Genomic DNA, 21,968 nt, shown 5'->3' with positions numbered 1-21,968 from the left:
GCTGTTTAATAACATAGTAAAAGAATCCTGACAGGGTAATAACTTAGATTGGTTAATAATGAAATCACACAATGTTTTAATATCATGAGCTGCAAAGAGCCGCAGGAGACACATTAAAGAGCTACTTGCAGTTCCCGAGCCTCAGTCTGAGTATCGCTGGTCTAGGTGTACTTGGTCCTGATGGCTGCCTCAGCACAGGGGGCTGGACTTGATGACTTCTTGAGGTCCCTTCCAGCCCTATAGTTCTATGATTCTATGATCCAGAAAATAATTCAGTTCACTCTTCTAGAGCTGTGATGGTTGACAGTGGCACAAGTATGCAAACTTATTGTAATTAAAGTAAGGGTTAATGATTCTAAAGACATACCACAGGAAGCTAATAAGTTTAGTAAGCTGTTACCTTTTTAAAGAGTCACTTTTCAGAGTGGAGCCATACTTTGAGATATTGGTTTTCATGGTAGAATTCCTGGTTAGAAGGGCTTGGATCACCATGAACACTACTAGGCAATTAGGGCACCATGGACACATTGTTACAAGTGTTACCTTTTACTGCCTGTCTTGTCTGATATCTTGTCCCTTGAGAAGACTGAGGTTGTTGTGACTGTTGAGACTGCTGGCTCTGCTGCTGTTGCCTCTGTACCTTTTGCATGTGCCATTTCTGAGACGACGTTTGAAATTTATTTGAAGAATTCCACACTACTCGCTGCACAGCAGGGGCTGTTTCCTTAGGTAGAAGTGGCCTCTGCTTTTTCACAGGGCTCCCTGTGGCTGCTGCTGGAGCAGTGACAGTAGAAGTAGCACTGGTAGTAGCTGTGACTCCAGCTGGTGGAGTTTGGGCTGCAGACCGGGTAAGCACAGGAGTTTCAGGTGGAGGCTGACTGCTTGCACTGGAAGACGGTGGAACTTTACCTACAACTTAAAAATAAAATGTAATATTGACTTTTCACTGAGATTTCTGGTCTATTTATTTCTAGCCACAGTTTTGGAAAAGAAGAGACACACATGCATATTCCAATAAAACAAATTATTTTCCTGTATGTGAAATTCACATCCCCAAGCATTTTCCCACATACCTGTATTTTGAGTCAACTCACAACTATTAGACATTTTATAAAACATCTCTTGCCTTCACTATGATAGAAATGTGACAAGTTAGCCTCTGCTAGGATGTAGGTGGTAATCTAAATATCAACTAAAGGGAATGCAACTTTACCCCACAGAATACTTTCTGAAGACAGGCAAAGCCAAAGAAATGAAAGAATAAGGTATTCAGAAAACACCTGAATCAAAAGTGGACTGTCAATTCTCTAAGTTAATGTATTGTGTACAGCACATTGGAGATTTATGGGTTCAACATACATTGGAAATCTCCCACAACTTCTTATTGGATCACAACAGTTTTTATGCAGATACTATGAATCTTTGACAATAATGACACTAAGAAATCCGTCTACTCTCTTAGGGGAGAAGAGACTGCTTTATTCTGCAGTCTGACACAGAAAAACTAACACTAATTTAAGAAAGCAATAAACTCTTCACCACCATCATTGCTTATTCAGGTTTCCGACATGCATGCCCTTACACAGATTGCTTTGACATGACCAATTACTTTACTTTAAAAATGTTCTCCCTAATCTAATTGCAATTGGTAACTCCATCTTAAGCCAACCAGTCAGAAAGAAAAGAGTGGCATCCTATCAGAAAACATGTCAGTCAGAAGACCACTGTGTTTACAGATGGACTGAGAGAGGAAGACTTATCTTTATTTAGAAGTGTAGTGTCAAAAGCCCAGAACTGGAACAGGATATCCCATTCTTACATACAATGGTTGGAATTGTCAAGTCAGACGTTTTACTGATGCAACGGCAAAAGTCAGTCCCAAACAAAATAATGGTTCCTTTGGTCACCAAATCATAAATAACAGGACCGGAAAAGATTTACTGTGAGGCCCAGTCTGATAATCTACATTTTGCAGACTAATTCTGACATCATTCAATATTTATGTGTGGTTTCCTACTCTAGGCAGGAGCTCTATAGCAAGAGCAAATAGTAAAGGCAATACAATACAGGCAACCACTGTGTGAGATCTCTGTTCAATCAAAAGAAGAACAGAAGGATGTCACCCATTTATGATCCATTCATTAAAGGACTGGCAAAAAGCAAATTTTCCCAGGCACTGAAGTGAAAGAAAGCCCCACTCTATCCTGACTAAAAAAGTTGTGAATCTAATCTTTGAATCACCTGCAGATGGAAGTATGTCAGAATTGTTACAAATAGTAAACAATTCATAAGTCAATTATTTGCTGTTTATATACTTTTTGTATACTACATTATTTTTAAATCAGCAAAAATGTTCAATTCAATAATGTTAAATATAATTTGCATCTATAAGAAAAATTATAGCTTTTCAGTATTAGTCATTTTACTGATAACCTTTTCTAATGTATTAACTAATATATAACTCAATAACTGTTCTGAAGTTAATAAATCTGTGCCATGAGTAACCACTGTTCAATTAAACAAGAACCTTGGTAACTAATAAACAGTCCAAAAATTAAATCCACATCTGAAAGTGTATCATATACTGCTTTCTAGCTCAACACACATTCTCAGCTTCCCTGATTTGCTAATAGTGACAATTATCTATTATAGTCCATGTCTTAAGATTCAAAGTCCAAAAGAACCAAATAAGCATCCATCTTCTCGACCATACTTAGCAATCTGAATGAAAACACTTATAGAGCTTTCATTAGATAGGATGCTTGATTCAACATGCTACTAAACTATGTAAAAAGATAGAAAATCAAAGAGGAAAAAAAGAAAGTTCTCTAATATAAAAAATAAAGAACTTAAATATAAGATCTAGCTAGGTTTATATACCACACATCTTACCACAATACTGACTGGTCTAGACAAATATTTTTTTATCTAACAGCTATAATGCCGAGCACAGCTAGCGAAAAGTACTTTTCTTAATGGCTAATTGCAATTTACAATTACCATGATTAACACATGGATAACATGAACTTACATTGTACATAATAGACCTGCTCTTATGACTTTTACTAATGGGAGCAGTTACATTGACTTTAGTGGGATTACACACATTTGGGAGTGATTGATCAAGTCTAATATCTCCCAGATCATTATGTTGTTGCGGGGCTCACGGAAGAGTGATGGTTATGGCTGAAATTCAAAAATCTTGAAAAACTTGCAAATTAAATTCCAAATTCATGCAAGGTTGTACAGTATATGTGCTACAATACTGAGCACTAGTGAAAGGCACCTATCTCCTGTGAACGATCATTCACTGAGACCAGCAATTATTGAAAACTATGGGTTCATTGCTTTTATGTCTGTCACATAAATGAAAGAAGAAAATAAATTAAACCTACCATCTTGCTTAGGAGGTGGTTCTTTAGATTCTTTCTTGTTTTTCCGTCCCTCACGCCCACAAGGATCTTCCCCCAGATCGATGACAAGTTCACTTTCTGAATCAGAGTCCAGACCCAGATGCACAGTTGGAGAGTCTGTCTCATCTTTACCTTTCAGTTTTTCTTTTGCAGGATGCTGCAAATTTTTTCCCTTTTCAGAAAAGTCTTTCTCAGAGTCTGTATTCGCCTTTTCTTTGACAGGGACATCTGTTTTCTCCACTCCCGGACTTGTGCTTTTAAGTTCCTCTTTGACTTCAGCTGGAGCTGAGGGTTTAGGTTTTTTTTTCATGGTCAGCGACTCTCTGTCACTTTTTCCACTTTCTTTGTCCTCTCCATCTTCCTGATCATTCTTTGATTTCTGTTCATCATCACTGATATATTCACTGTCACTAGTGTCTGATTTTTCAGAATCCTCAGAGTCACTATGTTCTACTGCGTTATAAACATCTTCAGAGATTTCATTGATTCCTAAAACAGAAAAACACAAAACAAATGTACTCTATTCCCCATAAACTGGATAGTGACTTTGTGATTTGATAGAAAAATAAAATATTTTGCATGATTCTATACACTGGAAAGTACATTTGTATTACTACCTTGACTTCCATTCCTAAGCTACATCCTCCTCCTCTTGTGTCCTACCACACTCTCTATTTAAGAATTTCAGAATGTCAGAATGTCACTCTCTATAATCTGATTTACACTTTTACTGGATTTAACCCTTGGCCCTCTTTCCCTGCCTACTCGTTTATCAGTTATCTTCGTGTTCTAAATTTGTCTAACCTAGGGCCAATCTGGCTAACATGCATATGTGTAACTTTAACTACAAAAGCAATCACGTTAGAATCAATGGGACCACCCATGTGACTAAAGTTACTTACATGCATGTTTGCAAATCAGGACCTTAGACAGGATGATTTTCCAAGGAGAAGTGGTGCCGTTTTTTAAATCACTATGAAGTGCCATGCAAAGCAATAGTGCAATACAAATATTTAATAGTATCACCACCCCTTACCATGTGTAACTGGATATGTTAATACCAGGTAGTGTTTAGTGAACTAGTTACAGTTCTTTAATTTTTCATGTTACAAGGAAAAATAAGACCACAAAAATAAGTATATTAATCTAGGTCAGAAAGGTGCAAAGAACATAGGTTAAAACGTGCAAGCTCTTAAGAGAGATTCGTAACAGCAGGTTCTATTATACGTTAGATTGTTCCATCTTAACACATTCAAAATGTATTCCCTTAAGTATTCAAACATCATCATCTGATTTTACATTTTAGGGTATAAAGTGTTTAAGGTTTTACAACATGGAAAAATACTTTTTAAGTTTGTAAACAAAATCAACCCTTAAATCAAAGTTTCCTTTGAGTTTAGGTTTCATACTCCTCTTATTTAATGGACGTTGGGCATACCTAACTGTGCTTTACAACTCTCTATTGTCTTGTCAAGATTAAGTTGGAACCTGCTGCGAATCTGTCGTTTTGGTGAAATTAGCGGCACAGGTGTGGACTGCTGCTGGACTGATTCACTCAGTTCTTTCAGATCCATCTCAGCTTTGCTGCGATCTAAAAAGACATTATAAAAAGAATTCTTTAATTAAGAAAGATACTTTAAGGGGCGAGGGGAACCACCACTGTCCTCATAAATGAAAATTTTGTAGAAAAATTACTTAATTTTAGAATGAAATGAAAATGCAGACTAACTGAACCTTTTCCAATTCCAATATATCTTTTTTGAGATGGGGTGACCACATCTGCACGCAGTATTCAAGATATGGACATACCAGGGATTTATATAGAGGCAAACATGATATTTTCTGTCTTATTGTCTATCCCTTTCTTAATGATTCCCAAAATTCTGTTAGTTTTTTTGACTGCCGCTGCACATTGAGTGGATGTTTTCAGAGAACTATCCACAATGGCTCCAAGATCTCTTTCTTGAGTGGTAACAGCTAATTTAGACCCCATCATTTTATATGTACAGTTGGGATTATGTTTTTCAATGTGCATTTACTTTGCATATATCAACATTGAATTTCATCTGCCATTTTGTTGCCCAGACACCCAGTTTGGTGAGATCCTTTTGTAGCTCTTCGCAGTCTGCTTGGGACTTAACTATCTTGATTAGTTTTGTATCATCTGCAAATTTTGCCACCTCACAGTTTACCCCTTTTTCCAGATCATTTATGAATATGTTGAATAGGACTGGGCCCAATACAGACCACTAGGGGACACCACTATTTACCTCTCTCCATTCTGAAAACTGCCCATTTATTCCTACCCTTTGTTTCCTCTCTTTTAACCAGTTACCAATCCATGAGAGAAGCTTCCCTCTTATCCCATGACTGCTTACTTTGCTTAAGAGGCTTTGGTGAGGGACCTTGTCAAAGGCTTTCTGAAAATCTAAATACACTATATCCACTGGATCCCCTTGTCAACATGGTTGTTGATCCCCTCAAAGAATTCTAGTAGATTGGTGAGGCATGATTTCTCTTTATAAAAACCACGTTGACTATTCCCCAACAAATTATGTTCATCTATGTCTCTGAGAATTTTGTTCTTTACTATAGTTTCAACCAGTTTGCCCGGTACTGAAGTCAGGCTTACTGGCCTGTAATTGCCAGGGTCACCTCTGGAGTCCTTTTTAAAAATTAGCATCACATTAGCTATCCTTCAGTCATTTGGTACCGACACTGATTTAAATGATAGGTTACAGACGACATTTGGTGTTTCAGAGCTTTGTTTATTTCAAGTCACCGCTCATGTTCATCTCTAGCCATGCACGGGTGTGACCGAGGCCAGAGTTTAGTTCTGGAGTATGAAATATCCCAGCTAACTTCAATGGCCTTCAGAACTCTTGGGTGAATACCATCTGGTCCTGGTGACTCATTACTGCTTAGTTTATCAATGTGTTCCAAAACCTCCTCTAATGACACCTCAATTTGGGACAGTGCCTCAGATTTGTCACTTAAAAAGAACAGCTCAGGTCTGGGAATCTCCCTCACATCCTCAACCATGAAAACCGATGCAAATAATTAATTTAGTTTATCTGCAATGGCCTTATCATCCTTTAGTGCTCCTTTAGCATTCTCAATCATCCAGTGGCCCCACTGGTTGTTTAGCAGGCTTCCTGATTCTGATGTACTTAAAAAAATTTTTGCTATTACTTTTTGAGTCTTTGGCTAGGCTAGCTGTTCTTCAAATTCTTTTCTGGTCTTCCTAATTATATTTTTACACTTCATTTGCCAGAGTTTATGCTCCTCTCTATTTTCCTCATTAGGATTTAACTTCCACTTTTAAAGGATGCCTTTTTGCCTCTCACTGCTTCTTTTACTTTGTTGTTTAGCCATGGTGGCTCTTTTTTGGTTCTCTTACTATGTTTTTTAATTTGGGATATACACTTAACTTGAGCCTCTATTATGGTGTCTTTAAAAGTTTCCATGCAGCTTGCAGGGATTTTACTTTTGGTGCTGTACCTTTTAATTTCTGTTTCACTAATCTCCTCATTTTTGTCAAGTTTGCCTTTCTGAAATTAAATGCTACAATATTGGGCCGCTGTAGTGTTTTCCCCACCACAGGGATGTTAAACTTAATTATATTATGGTCACTATTACCAAGCGGTCCAGCTATATTCATCTCTTGGACCTGATCCTGTGCTCCACTTAGGACTAAATCAAGAATTGCCTCTCCTCTTGTGGGTTCCAGGACTAGCTGCTCCAAGAAGCAGTCATTTAAGGTGTCAGGAAACTTTATCTCTGCATCCCTTCCTGAGGTTATGTGTACCCACTCAATATGGGGATAGTTGAAATCCCCCATTATTATTGAGTTTTTTATTTTAATAGCCTCTCTAATCTTCCTGACCATTTCAGTCACTATCAACATCCTGGTCAGGTAGTCTGTAATATATCCCTACTGCTATGGATAATACACAGTATATAATTTATAGTTTTAGGAACAGTGAATTTGTAAAAGGGGACCATACCAATTATTCTGTGGCAAGAACTTTGTTGCTATCACTGGTTTCTTAACATTTAATAATGTTTTAGGAGGGGTTCTACTGGTAAAGTGAACTAATTATGAGAACATGGATAGCCCTAATGGATTTAGCTGCATCAAGAAATGGCACTCGATAGCCAATTAGTCTAAGCAGGATCAGTGAGAGTTGAAAACACCAATCCAATTCAAAAAAATTATGTGAAACATAGATTTTGTAAGAAACCAGACTAGATAACACTATTGGAGCCAGACAAAGGCAGTAGCAACTTGACAATGAACCACATGGAGAATATTATTCAGATGACTGACACTGCCCCCGTGCCTGCTGATTTTCAGTTACTCAGTTTGATTGTTACTGATTAATATGAAAATCATTACCTTGAATCTCTTTCTAGGATTTCAGAAAAAGCTTTCCATTAAAATTCAGCAAGGAGACTTGCTTTCATAGTCACCAAGTGGCAATTTCATGATATGGACCTGTCATGAATATAGAGGGAAGGACAGCAACCTTTATGTATGCAGTAGCATAAAATCCCTCCTTGGCAGTTGTACTGGATTGCTTTACCTGTAAGGGGTTAAGTAGTTCAATTAACCTAGTTGGTACCTGAAGCACCAATGAGGAAAGAAGATACTTTCAAATCTGGGGGGGAAGGATTTGTTTGTGGCTCTCTTTTGTTGTTCCCTCTCCGGATGGAGGGAGAAGCCAAGCAGGTACAATGTCTCCTGAAATGTACCTGGAATAATCGATCTAAAACCACAGAAATTGTAAGTAGGGCAAGGAAATGTGTTAGGTTATCTTTTGTTTTGGCTTGTGAATTTTTCCTGTGCTATTGAGGTAGTTTCATTCCTGTTTTTGTAACTGTGAAGCTGAGCCCAGAGAGGAATCCTCTGTGTTTTAAATCTTTTATTAGCCTGTAAAGTTACCTTCCATCCTGATTTTGCAGGTGTGATTCTTTTACTTTTTTCTTTATAATAAAGTTCTTCTTTTAAGAACCTGATTGATTTCAGTGTCCTGAAGGCAAAGGGTCTGGTCTGTGCTCACGTTGCTAAGGCAACTGGTAGGTATATTATTCACAAGCCTTCCCAGGAAAGGGGGTAAAGGGGCTTGGGGGAATAAGGATTCCAAGTGACCCTTCCCTAAATATTTTGTCTAAATCACCTGGTGGTGGCAGCAATACCAGTCCAAGGACAAGGAAAGGGATTTGTGCCTTTGGAAAAGTTTTAACCTAAGCTGGTAAAATATAAGCTTGGGGGGGTCTTTCATGTGGGTCCCCACATCTGTACCCCAGAGTTCAGCGTGTATGGGGGGAAAACCCTGACAAGGCTAAAGAAATCTATGTTGCACACGCAGCACAAAAAGCAACAACAAAATAGTTAAAGTATACTGAAAAATTCTGAAACTGTCCCTCTTCCCTTGGTCAAAACAGCTTGGGTTTTGGGTGTTCAGGGCATGTTGCAATGCCTATCTCTTCACTTTTTACATCTATTCTATCTCCCCACCAGTAACCGTTGCATTGTGCTCAACAGAGAAGTGGACCCAAATCCACATCTGTTACAAATTCAAAATTTATATTTATGCTTTTACATAATTATTTTGACACAGAACAGAATAAGGATATAAATAACCAAAATAGAGTACAATATACAGTTCCTGGAAAATTCATCATCTTCACCTAGTACATTTAACCGAGAAACACACAAATCGTGTCTAGAAATCTGAGCTTCTATTAAAACAGTAATACCCAAAGATGTGCTGAAGCAAAATTACATTTAGGAGATGTTGAACTTCTCCCAGAATAGATGTTAATTTGCTCGTACCAAAACACGTATTACAGCCTCTCAGGGATTGCTTCTGTCCCTGAGCCACAGTGTCAGAGTTGCACTCAAGTGGAGGCTCTGGAGCTGGAACCCTCCAGGTGTAAGAAAGGGAAGTGACAGGTGTTCTCTGGGAGGACTGGTCAGCTTTGGAATTTAGTCCCCTCCCCATGATCAAAACAGCTTTGGTTTCTGGGCCTTCAGGGTAAACTGAAATGCTTATCTCTTGTCCTTGGCTTTTACACTGGTGAGGCTGCATTGTGGAGGGACTCTGTTGGTGGACTTAAATTTTGCTGTGATAGAGGTATTGCTTTTAAGAAGTTATCAAGGAAGCATATTTGTTTGCATAACTCTGTAATTTAAAAGATTGCTGGGGTGTCCAGAGCTTTGGATTGATGCTCTTTTTCAGCTTTGGTAAAAATATAAATAAGTCACCAAGGTCTAAGTATGTGTTAAAAAAAAAGTAAGTTTAATGCAGTACACTGTATAGCTCTTTGGACAATTAACTTTCCTCTGTTTTTCCATTACTGTTCTGCAGCTAGAAAGAGTAATGCCCCAAGAATACCTTTATGTCATCAATCACTTGACTAATCTTAAATGTTCTAAGTACACACAGACAGAAAGTTTCACTATGTACCCCAGTACTGCACTGATTTATGGAACACCACTGCACTGTATGCAGGATCATGTAATGGATGACCAGAATGAAGGAATTAAGTAACACATTACTACTATGGCGAGCACCCAGGAACTCCCATTGTTCAGCGGGGTGCTGAACTTTTGAAAATTGGACCCTAAATATGTTAAAGAAAACTAATCACTAAAACTCTGCTGCAATAATTTTACCCATAGACAAATAACATTATTTGGACATGACAAGATGTAAGCGCAGGCAAAGATCACGTAAAACAAGGTAAGACAAGGGTCTCCTCTTTTCTCCCTCAGACATACAATCTGTTAAAGGTAGTTCCAATTTTGATTCCAAGGATCTCTGCTCTGAGAACATCAATAAACAGTTTTGCTCATTATTCCCCATCCTTGACTGGCAGTATAACTTCAGCCAACCTAGGAGTATCTATAGTTGACTTATCTTCAGTAGATTTCCTCTGACTAAGCAGGTGAACATAGTGCTTAAAAGGAAGAACTACCACATGGCTCTCTGCATGAAACATATGAATTGCTGCCGTTCTCTTGCCTTTCATTCAGTCATGTTGGAGAGGATCCCTATTCTCACAATGCTTCAAACAAGGCAATATGACCTAATGAGTCACATCTGAAGACTACTGTATTCAGGATGGAATGTAATCCATATCTGACACAGTTGATGCTATCACAAAAAGTCCATCCATTGTTTTCACTCTTGGCAAAACTGACATTTTAACAAAGGTACATTTTCCTAACTCTGAAGAGATAATTGATGTTCCAGCTAAAAAGCTTCAGACAACTATGTTAAAAGGTCAATCAGAAAGCACTGTCAGATTTAAAATTCCATCTGTATCAACAAGAACTATAGGCAGCCAAGCATTTCATTTAAAACTCCCTACATAACCCTTAACCTCACCTTCTAAGAATCCAAGCCATCTGGCTTAAGTAATTTACCACACTCCAGCTATTGACTCTCACCTTTAGCACATACTCTATTCCACTATTACAGAAACTATTTCTTATGGTTAATTCTCTGTTTGGCTGAAGTACATAGTAGCTACAATAAGCAGATCCACTACTGTAGAAGAGAAGCTCAGTACTGACAGCCTTGGCACTAAGGGTTCGTTTAGCCTTCTGAGAGTCCAGCTAAATATAATCTACTAACTATTACCTTTCATCAGTAAGAAAAAAAGTGTTTTTAAAAATGTACCTTTCATTTCCAGCTTTTCAAACAATATAGCATAGCTCTGCTGATGAAACAATGGTGACACGTGCTTCAGTACTATGGTCATTTAAATACACATACATGCAATTTGCTACTCTCTCACATCCATTCTACTGTAATTTACATTATTATAACAGTATTAGACTTTCAAAAGTTAGAACTAACCAAGGTTAAGGTTCAGAATGCTTCCTGGAGTGGAAGTTCTTTCTTGCTTAGCAGCAATAGGTGTTGAGGCTTGAGGAGAGAAAGGTTTTGGGCTGCCTGATAAGCTCCCTGTTTGGCCCGTCCTTGCTGGTGCTGGAGAAGCTGAAAAAGTACAGAATTGGTAGAGAAATATTTAAAAACAAAATGAGCCAGAATAAAGCAGGGGGTGGTGAAATGGCTTTTCATTTCAACTAACATAAGTAGGGTCAGGGAGAGGTTTTTAATAGCTGCCAGTGCAAGTTACAGTTCTGTTAAAGCTATAACAACCCTTTCATTTAGCTAATTAAATAAGAAATCCTAAAATAAATAATTTACTTGTGATTCAGTTCTTTTAAATCAAATAATTATTTTGGCTCTGATAACAAACTCTGATACAAGTTATTGGGTGTTTCTAGATGTCAAGATTCTGTGTATTTTAGATATTAATAAGATCTTGACAAACTGAATTGGCATCTAATTTTATTTATTTAGAAGCAAGTATAAAAAGATGCCTGTTCCAGGCTCTACGAGTATTAAAGGTGAATTAAAAGCACAATTCACAACAAAAGCGGCACAGCAGTAGCAGATCAATTCCCCTAGCACAAGATAACAAGACATTCCCATATATCTCTGGAGTATGTGGAATTGCATGCTCTGAGAGGCTTCATTCTATCTGTGAATTAAATGTTTCAAAAACGACCACTTTTTGGGGATAGGGAGATAGGTTGGGAAAGGAAGCATATATAGGACATTACATATGAGACTCAGGATTCTCAATGAGAGGTATCTGATTAAATCTCTGCTTAATGCTTTGAAAATACACCACTTACACACACTATTGAATATTAATAAGGGTATAGTTCATAGCTCTTCCTTAAGAAATATAGAGCATCCTGACATTCCTAAAAGGTAGCAAAACTGGGAGAGAATGTATGTTAAGGTACAATCATGTTTATTTAAATAAATGAAATGTAAATGAAATAATCAATAATTCATTTTCTGATATAGCTGTAAAACTAATCTGAAAAGTTTTCAAAATAAATCACTGTTTAAAAATGTATAGTGTGTACCTTCTAAAAATGAAACCTACATCTATATCTGAGTTGTGAAGAATATGTATTAAGGTTATAACAACCAACAAGAATGCACTTTTATGTCGAAAACCATGATTAAATCAAGTCTTCCTAACTAGTGATTTAAATCAATTTAATTTACATCAAATCCACCCTGAAAGAATCATTTTAAATAGGTAACAGCAACTTACAGCTGGACTATCATATATCAAATTCTATCAACTATAAATAAAAAAGCATGGCAAACTTTACTCAAATTTAGGGCTGTCGATTAATCGCAGTTAACTCACATGATTAACAAAAAAATTAATTTTGATTAAAAAAATTAATCCCAATTAATCAGTTTTCATGGCATTGTTAAACAATAGAATACCAACTGAAATGTATTAAATATTATTTATATAATGTCTTTATATTTTAAAATATACTTAATAAATATTCGGCCACCATTCCACAGGACATGCTTCCATGCTGATGACGCTCATTAAAAGAAGAATGCATTAATTAAATTTGTGACTGAATTCCTTGGGGGAGAATTGTATGTCTCCGACTCTATTTTACCCGCATTCTGCCATATATTTCATGTTATAGTAGTCTTGGATGATGACTCAGCACGCTGTTCATTTTAAGAATACTTTCACTACAGATTTGACAAAACAGAGAGAAGGTACCAATGTGACATTTCTAAAGATAGCTACAATACTCGACCCAAGATTTAAGAATCTGAAGTGCCTTCCAAAATCTGAGAGGGACGAGATGTGGAGCATGCTTTCAGAAGTCTTAAAAGAGCAACACTGATGTGAAAACTACAGAACCCGAACCACCAAAAAAAAGAATCAACCTTCTGCTGGTGGCATCTGACTCAGACGATGAAAATGAACATGCGTCGGTCTGCACTGCTTTGGATTGTTATCGAGCAGAACCCATAATCAGCATGGGTGTAAGTCCTCTGGAATGGTGGTTGAAGCATGAAGAGACATATGAATCTTTAGCACATCTGGCATGTACGTATCTTGTTACGCCGGCTACACCAGTGCCATGTGAATGCCTGTTCTTTTTTTCAGGTGACATTGTGGAAAAGAAGTGGCAGTATTATCTCCTGTAAATGTAAACAACTTGTTTGTCTGAGCATTTGGCTGAACAAGAAGTAGGACTGAGTGAACTTGTAGGCTCTAAAGTTTTACATTGTTTTGTTTTTGAATGCAGGTATTTTTGGTACATAATTCTACATTTGTAAGTTCGATTTTCATGATAAACAGATTGCACTACAGTACTTGTATTAGGTGAATCGAAAAATACTATTTCTTTTGTTTTTTACAGTGCAAATATTTGTAATAAAAAATATAAAGTGAGCATTGTACACTCTGTATTCTGTGTTGTAACTGAAATCAAACGTAGAAAACACCTAAAAATATTTAAATAAATGGTATTCTATTATTGTTTAATCATGCCATTAATTTTTTTAATGGCATGATTAATTAATCACAATTAATTTTTTTTAATCAGTTGACAGCTCTACTAAAATTGCAAGCATTTGTCCTGGGGGCTGTGCAAGATGCTCAGGAAATCGATGGAAATTCTATGACCTTCAATTTGCTTCTATTTTTTAAATTGTACTGGATTGAAAGTAATAACTGTTAAGTGGATTATTTCTACAAGCACTTTTCCCCTATTGCAGGGGTTCTCAACCTGGGGGTCAGGATCCCTCAGGGGGTCACAAGGTTATTACATGCGGGGGTCACGAGCTGTCAGCCTCCACCCCAAACCCCGCTTTGCATCCAGCATTTATAATGGTGTTAAATATATAAAAAGTGTTTTTAATTTATAAGGGGGGGTCGCACTCAGAGGTTTGCTGTGTGAAAGGGGTCACCAGTACAAAAGTTTGAGAACCACTCTGCCCTACTGGCAAATTCACTGATTTTACTGGCAAATTCATTGATTTCAAAATCACTTAAAATTCTCATGGTTAACTTGTCATCACTTTTAGAAGTGGGACAGGAAATTCTGAATTTGACTTCTATACCACAACTCGGTTACATACCCTGTGCTGACACTGAAGTACAGTAGTTGGGAAGAGGTAAGGGAGTATGATATGATAGATGTTAAGAAGAGGCTTAAAAAGTTCTCTTCTCTGGTGATTCTCTAAGTGAAACACACATCTAACTAACATTAGGAAAAACAAATCTGGTTTACTAGAAGTAAGAAGAAGACACAAGGACTGCATACAAATTTATTTGTTAGCATATAATGGCTGCTCCATTGCCTACACTGTTAACATACTAGCAGTATCTACCTTATAGTTCTGCAAAACACCATTAAAATGAGAAGCGCTATGAAAACCAAACTATATTACTATTTCAGTCTCTGAATCACAATTCTTGGAACAGAGCAAGGGCTGTCCCGATGGAAGATAGCACTACTTTGTAAAAAACGGCCCTTGAGCACCCAGACGTCTAGGTACAGGAAAACCAGGATTAGCCTCCTCTCAGAGGTAAGCAGCCACTATTGCCAGAACTTTGGAGAACACCCTTGGGGCAGAGGAGAGACCAAAGGGAAGCACTAGGTATTGGAAATGATCCTGGCTATAATCAATTGTATATATTTCCTGTCCAAAGAGCATATGAAAATAGGCATCTTGTTGGTTAAGGGCCAAAAACCAATCCCCCCATCTCCTGTGAATAAATTATAGCTACCAGAGTCACCATCCTGAACTTTTCAGGTTTTACAAACTTGTTTGGAAATATTAGATCTAAGATGAGTCTCTATTCTCTTTCCTTCTTTGATCTAAGGAAATACTACAAATACAACCCCTTACACCTACATGAGAGGAAGGGACCAACTCTATTGCGCCTAACTGGAGGAGTGTTCACCTCTTATCTTAATACAAGCTCAAGAAGGGAGCTGAAGGGTTGGAATGACAGCCTGATGTTATGACCTCTATGACCTACTTATTTGTAGTACTCCACCTCCAGACATGTTGGAAATGGGAAAGGAGGTCCATAAAGGTGGTGAACAAATGGGTGCAGCTGTAAAATCAGAGGTGCACTGTCAAAACTGCTGCTTAGGAGACGGTTTGGTAGTCGTGGAGGGTGGGTGGGCAGCCCTCTTTCTTTGAAACTTATGTCTTGGGGGGTGGGGGGTAGTGGTGTTGAGTGGATCTATGGAATCCAGAGAACTGAGCAGGACATGACCTCTAGGCAATCTCTTATTTCTAGGTGTATATATGCCCAGGAAATATAAACTGGCTCTAGAGTCCTCCAGCATATGCAATGACTCATCTGTGGTCTCCAAAAAAGCCTACAACCATCGAAAGGGAGGTCCTCAACAGTGTACTGTACTTCTCTCTGAAACCACAAGAGCTGGAGCCAGGATACTCTGCACATAATTACAGCTCTGGACATGGACCTGGTGGCAGTGTCTGCAGCATCCATGGATGCTTGAAGAGTGGTTCTGGCTAATAATTGAAATGAGGGCCTGGAATTGCTCCCTATGTTCCTGTGGCAGGTGTTCAATATGGGCCATCAATCTATTACAAAAAGAAAAGGAGGACTTGTGGCACCTTAGAGACTAACAAATTTATTAGAACATAAGCTTTCGTGAGCTACAGCTCACTTCATCGGATGCATTTGTGGAAACTATTACAATTTGTGAAAATGTATTTGGCCAAAACAGCCTGATAGTCCATCAACCTGACCTGCAGGGTCACTGAGGAATAGGACTTCCGGCCAAACAGATCCAGTCTCTTTTGGTCCTTGTCATGTGGAGCAGACCAGGAGAAGTGCTGCCTGCTCCACTCGTTTACCGCATCCATTACAAGGGAGTTAGGTGGGGGGTGAGAAAACAAGAAATCAAAATTCTTAGGGAGATTGTAATACTTTTTATCTGCTCTTTTACATGTTGGTGGACTAGTAGCAGGTGTTTACCATACAGTCTTAGCTGGACCCAGGAGTGCCTCACTGACAGGTAATGCCACCCCTGGAGGTTGTTGCTGACCGCAGAACATCCAAATCTTGTGTTGTGAATCTCTGACCTCTATGAGTGGAATTTGAAGAGTATCAGCTACCCTCTTTATGAGGTCTTAAAATTGCTGAAAATTGTCAGCCTTGGAAGGTGGTGGAGGGGTAACTGCTTCATCTGGAAATGAGGATGAAATGGGTGTTTGAGAGGTGGCCCATGTATCTGCCCTGCCTTCCTATTCCTCAAACGTCTTCTCCTCTGGGGGTGGGAGGGGAGGGGTGAAGGGTCGGGATGTTTGGGGAGGAGAGAACTGAACAAGCCTAGTTTCCCCTTGAGATGGTACCGGTGGAGAACTGTTGTTGGTAAGCAGCCCAGGGATCCCTGTATGGCCACTGGGGGGGGGAGGAGGGGGAGGGGACAGACACATGGGAGTGTGGGTGGCATGCAGGGTTGGTTCCACCATCCTTGATGACAGTCACGATCTTCCCTGTGACTGTGAAAGAATGGATTACTGACAGGATATGATGGGAAACCCTAGACTGAAATAGAAGAGACTGATTGGAAGTCCCCTTCATCCTACTCAACATCGTCCAATGCAGGAGCCTCCATAGAAGAGGTTGGAGAGTTTTGTGGTACTTAGGAATGGTAGCAGTCTGGAGACCAAGGTCTCGGTACCGAAAGACACTCAATACTCATGAGGAGCAGAAATTCCAGCTCATCTGTTATGGACAGGTTCCTCACATATCTAAACTCTTGTGGTACTGAGTAGGGAATCACTACCGATGTGGTAACCGAAAATGACAGTACTGTTGATGGCAGGCATATTGATGTGGATGTCAATGGACTCTGGTGCCATTGTTTGCTCGGGACCGAGGGTGTCAAACAGATACATTCAAATGGCACGACTGAGCTTGATGGTACTAGATCGGGGTGCTTATACTTGCCCTCCTTGTCCCTGGTACAGGGTACTGAAACACTGTCAGAGCCAGGTCTCTCCCTCAAGCTTCCAGCTCTACCAGTACCGGAGAAGGAGTCCCTTGACTCAACAGTACCAAACTGAGAGGTTGAGTCTTCAGAGACTGTAAATCTTAGAATTATAGAATATCAGGGTTGGAAGGGACCTCTGGAGGCCATCTAGTCCAAAGCAGGACCAATCCCCAATTTTTGCCCCAAATCCCTAAATGGCCCCCTCAAGGATTGAACTCACAACCCTGGGTTTAGCAGGCCAATGCTCAAACCACTGAGCTATCCCTCCCCCCAAATTTAGATTCTGAAATCCTGATTTAGCCTTCTAAATAAGTGGGCTGACTTCTACAAATGGTAAACATGTCTGCTAGGCAGTTTTGAATATCATAGAACATCAGGGTTGGAAGGGAGGTCATCTAGTCCAACCCCCTGCTCAAAGCAGGACCAATCCCCCATAGTTGCCCCAGATCCCTAAATAACCTCCCCAAGGATTGAACTCACAACCCTGGGTTTAGCAGGCCAATGCTCAAACCACTGAGCTATCCCTCCCCCTCCAAAGACCTCCCCTTCTTATGGGTAGCCTCCCATAAGGATACCCATATCCCTTATGGGTAGGCCTGATCAATGATGTAGTGTTGAATGAATGTATGTGGCGGTGTCCACGTAGCTGCATTGCATATGTCAGTAATAGGCACGTTGTGTAAGAAGGCAACCGATGTGGCTATTGATCTTGTGGAGTGTGTTTGGACCCGTGAGGGGGGTTGCAGGTCATGTTGTTAGTAACAGACCTGGATACAATCTGAAATCCATCTGGAAGAATCTCTGTTTAGAGATGGGTTTGCTTTTAGAGCATTCCATGGTGGAAAGGAACAATTTAGGCGTTTTCCTAAGTGATTTAGTCCATTCGAAATAAAAGGCTAGCATCCTTCTGACGTCTAGTGTGTGGAAAATCGCTTCTTGTCTGTTCTTGTGAGGTTTAGGGAAGAATGCGGGAAGATGGATAGGCTGGTTGATGTGGAAGAAAGAAGGAACTTTAGGCAAAAATTTGGGGTGAGGTCTGAGAGTGACCCTATTTTTGAGGAAAACTGTATAGGGTGGTCCAGCCATAAGAGCACCAATTTCTCCGATGCGTCTCGCAGACATGATGGCAACTAGGAAGGCCACTTTCATGGAAAGATGTAGAAGGGAACATGTGGCCAGGGGTTCGAATGTGCAGTTGTGAGAGACTGAAGCAGTAAAGTCAGGTCCCATGGTGCCATTGGGACTCTGGGTTCTGGGTAGAGGTCGCGCACTCCCTGGAGGAACCTTTTGGTAATTGGGTGAGCAAAGACAAAAACACCATCCACTTTCTAGTGGAATGCTGTAATGGCTGCCAGATGCACCCGCAGTGAACTCAATGAAAGGCTGCATTTCTTAAGGTAGAGCATGTAGTCCAGGACCACTGGTATAGTTGAGGTGGTGGTGTTGATTTGTTTGTTTAGGCACCACATGTGGAATCTCTTCCATTTATGTAAGTACGTAGCCCGTGTAGCGGGCCTCCTGCTGTTTAGCAGGAGGTCTTTAATGTCGTCAGAACAAGTTATATCCTCACCCTGGAACCTGGATGCAGAGTGGCCCACATCTTGAGAGAGGAGATCGGGAAGAAATGTGAGGAGATGCCGGGGGGAGGGGGTGAGGGATGAGGACATCTGTTTCAGGTATAGGTATCATGTTTGTCTGGGCCATGCTGGTGCTATCAGGATGACTTTGACTTGATCAATTCTGATCTTGTGCAGGACCCTGGACAGCAATGGGGTGGGAGGGAAGGCATAAAGAAGGGATGAGTCCCAGGGAATGAAGAATGCATCACCTCTGGATCCCGATCCCAGACCTGCTCTGGAGCAAAAGACTGTGCATTTGCTGTTTTTTTTTCGTGGTGAACAAATCTAATGCGGGGAACCCCCATTGGTGGAATATGCTTTGGATCTCGTGATCGTTCGAGAACTTCTGGCTTAGGGCATTGGCAATGACATTCTGAGACCCTGGTAGATATGTGGCTGATATGGTGATGCTGTGATGTATACACCATGTCCACATTTTTATGTGACCTCGCACCTCCCTGTTTATGTGGAACATGCAGGCTACACTGGTATGCTTAGAAGTTTGTTGAAGTTGCGCTTGTGTGGTGTGAACATCGTCTTGAGTCAACCCTGCAAGCAACGCATGTGCAGCCTGGCGTGTTTTACACATATGTGGTCGCCGCCATGTGACCTAGTAGCTGGAGACATATCCTAGCGGATATCCTGGGTCTGTGCACCGAAGTATCGATGATGTTCATTAAAACGGTAAATCTCTCAGGAGGTAATGATACTACTGCTTCCCTAGAATTTAGGTGTGTGCCGATAAAGTCCAGTTACTGAACTGGTGTTAATGTGGACTTTTGGAGGTTTATTTGTAGACCTAGACTGGTAAAAAATGATACAGTCTGCTGCGTGACTGCGCTGGCTTCTTCCTGAGTGTGAGCCTTGATTAGACAGTTGTCTAAGTAGGGACATATCATGACCCCATGCTTGCGAAGATGAGCTTCTGCCACAGCAAGAAGTTTAGAAAATATCCGGGGGGCCATGGAAAGGCCAAAGGGTAGTAATGTATATTGGAAATGATCCTATCCCAGTACAAACTGAAGAAATTTCATGTGCATTGGGCGTATGGTAATGTGAAAATATGCATCTTGCAGGTCGAGGGCTGCAAACCAATCCCCCTGTTCCAGTGCTGGAACGATTGTGGATAATGTAACCATCGTGAATCGTTGCATTCTGATGAATTTGTTTAATGTCCTGAGATCAAGGATAGGTCTCCATCTTCCAGATTTCTTTCGTGTTAAAATATAAAGAGAATTCCCTCTGAGATGTACCAGAACTGGCTCCCAGTTGTGGGAGATGCGCCACTTCCTGTTTCAGGATAGGCTTGTGAGAGAGGTCCCTGAAGAGGGATGGGGAGGGAGGGTGGGTAGATGGGATGGAGAGAACTGGATGGCGTAGCCAGTCCTGATGATTTCCAGAATCTGTCTGCCAGAAGTGATGGTTCACCAGGTTGGACAGAACGGCATCAGGTGTTTGGTGAAGGGATGGTTGATGGGATGTAATGATGGCAGCAGTAGATGAGAGAGGTCGGACAAGCCCTGGACCAAACCTTCAAATCTGCTGTTTGGATGTTGATTGTTGAGAGATGGTAGATTGGGAGGAGTTTGGGCCGTGTCTGATTGGTCTCTGTCTACTCTGTTGGTTAGCATATTGTCTCGGTTGCTGTGTGTATGGGATTTGTTTGGGTTGCTGCAATGTATAATACCGGTCTTGCTTATGTTTTATTGCAAACATATAAATGCCAAGACATCTGAGAGTGGCTCAAGTCTTTCAACAGCTGAAGTGACTCATTAGTCTTGCTGGAGAACAGTTTTGGACCCTTGAACAGAAGGTCCGCTACCGTGGCTTGGACTTCCTTGGGGAATCCTGACAGGTGAAGCCAGGATGCCTGGCGCATTACTACAGTGGTTGTGATGGTCCTTGCCACCCTGTCAGCAGAGTCCAAAGATGCCTGGAGGGCTGTCCTAGCCAAGAGATGACCCTCAGAAATGAGCAACTGCTCCCTTTTGTCCTCTGGCATGTAGGCCTTGCGGCCAAGGAAGTCAAGTCATTTCCACTCCTTATCAGAAGGGGTGGTTCTGGAGGAATGTTGTTTGCCCTTTTCATTAACTGCATCAACTACCAATGAATTTGGCTGAGAATGTGTGAATACAAATTCCATCCCTTTTTAAGGGATGTAGAATTTTTTGCCTGCTTTCTTAGATGTGGGAGGGATGGTAGTGGGGGTCAGCCATATGTTCTTAGCAGGTTCCATGAGCACTGAATTAATCAGGAGGGCAATCTTAGAGGAGGTGGATGTGTGGAGTATATCCAAGAGCTCGTGTCATGATTTGGAGACCTTCTCGAGGGTTATCTGGAGTGTGTCAGCAATCCGTCTGAAGAGATCCTGGAAGCTCCTGTGATCATCTCCAGCAGTAGGTGTAGAAGGCATAACAGTCTGATCTGGTGAGAGTCAGGTGAAGGTAGCAGGAGCTGCCTCCTGATCTAAGATTTCTTCCGCCTCCTCAGAATTCTGTTTGGGAGGTGCATCTGGTGGAACTGTGGATTTTGGTATAGCATGTCTGTGTATCTCCATGGTGGCAGTTGTGGTGTTAAGAGTAAAACTATCTATAAGCTGCCCACAGGTCTCAGAATGCCCACTGAGGTGGGAAGGGCACAGGCAGGGGTCCCCAGGGATGACCATACCACTCTTGAAAATCAGGCTGAGTCGGAGGCTGGGGTGCTCCTGAACTGCAGACCGAACACTGGCTGCATGGGTAAAGACTGTTGGAGGAGAAAGCCTCTCCTTCCACATCCTCAGGAGTAGCTGCTCTTGTCGCTGGAGCGAGCGGCAGTGAAACTACCAAAGCAATTTATCTGTACCAAAGAGAGGTGATTTGGTACCAGGGAAACTGTCAAGTCTTCTGGAGCAAGAAACTGTTGTGGTACTGATGGAGATACCAATACCGAGAATTGTGGCAGTACTAGGGGACCTTGCTGTGTCGGAAGGAACAGAGCCTGCATAGATTGCACCGAGGACAGCGCGGGGATCTGCGGTGCTGTATCTGT

General features: G+C 40.6%; 1 protein-coding gene across 9 annotated transcripts in view; it reads right to left on the bottom strand.

Moving 5' to 3' along the window:
• Positions 1 to 21,968, bottom strand: part of ZMYND8 (zinc finger MYND-type containing 8) — a 125,650-nt gene that overhangs the window by 20,431 nt on the left and 83,251 nt on the right. For all 9 annotated transcript variants that reach the window (XM_077831660.1, XM_077831662.1, XM_077831661.1 and 6 more), the window contains 4 exons: positions 11,285 to 11,425; positions 4,852 to 5,004; positions 3,396 to 3,902; positions 544 to 915 (listed from right to left, as the gene is read on the bottom strand). In XM_077831660.1, coding sequence (XP_077687786.1) covers positions 544 to 915; positions 3,396 to 3,902; positions 4,852 to 5,004; positions 11,285 to 11,425 — 1,173 coding nt within the window. The remainder of the gene's footprint in view (positions 1 to 543; positions 916 to 3,395; positions 3,903 to 4,851; positions 5,005 to 11,284; positions 11,426 to 21,968) is intronic.

Source organism: Eretmochelys imbricata, chromosome 13 (genome assembly GCF_965152235.1).
Source record: "Eretmochelys imbricata isolate rEreImb1 chromosome 13, rEreImb1.hap1, whole genome shotgun sequence".
NCBI classification, from domain to species: Eukaryota; Metazoa; Chordata; order Testudines; family Cheloniidae; genus Eretmochelys; species Eretmochelys imbricata.
The sequence above is the reverse complement of the archived record's forward strand: the minus strand, read 5'-3'. Positions and strand labels throughout refer to the sequence as shown.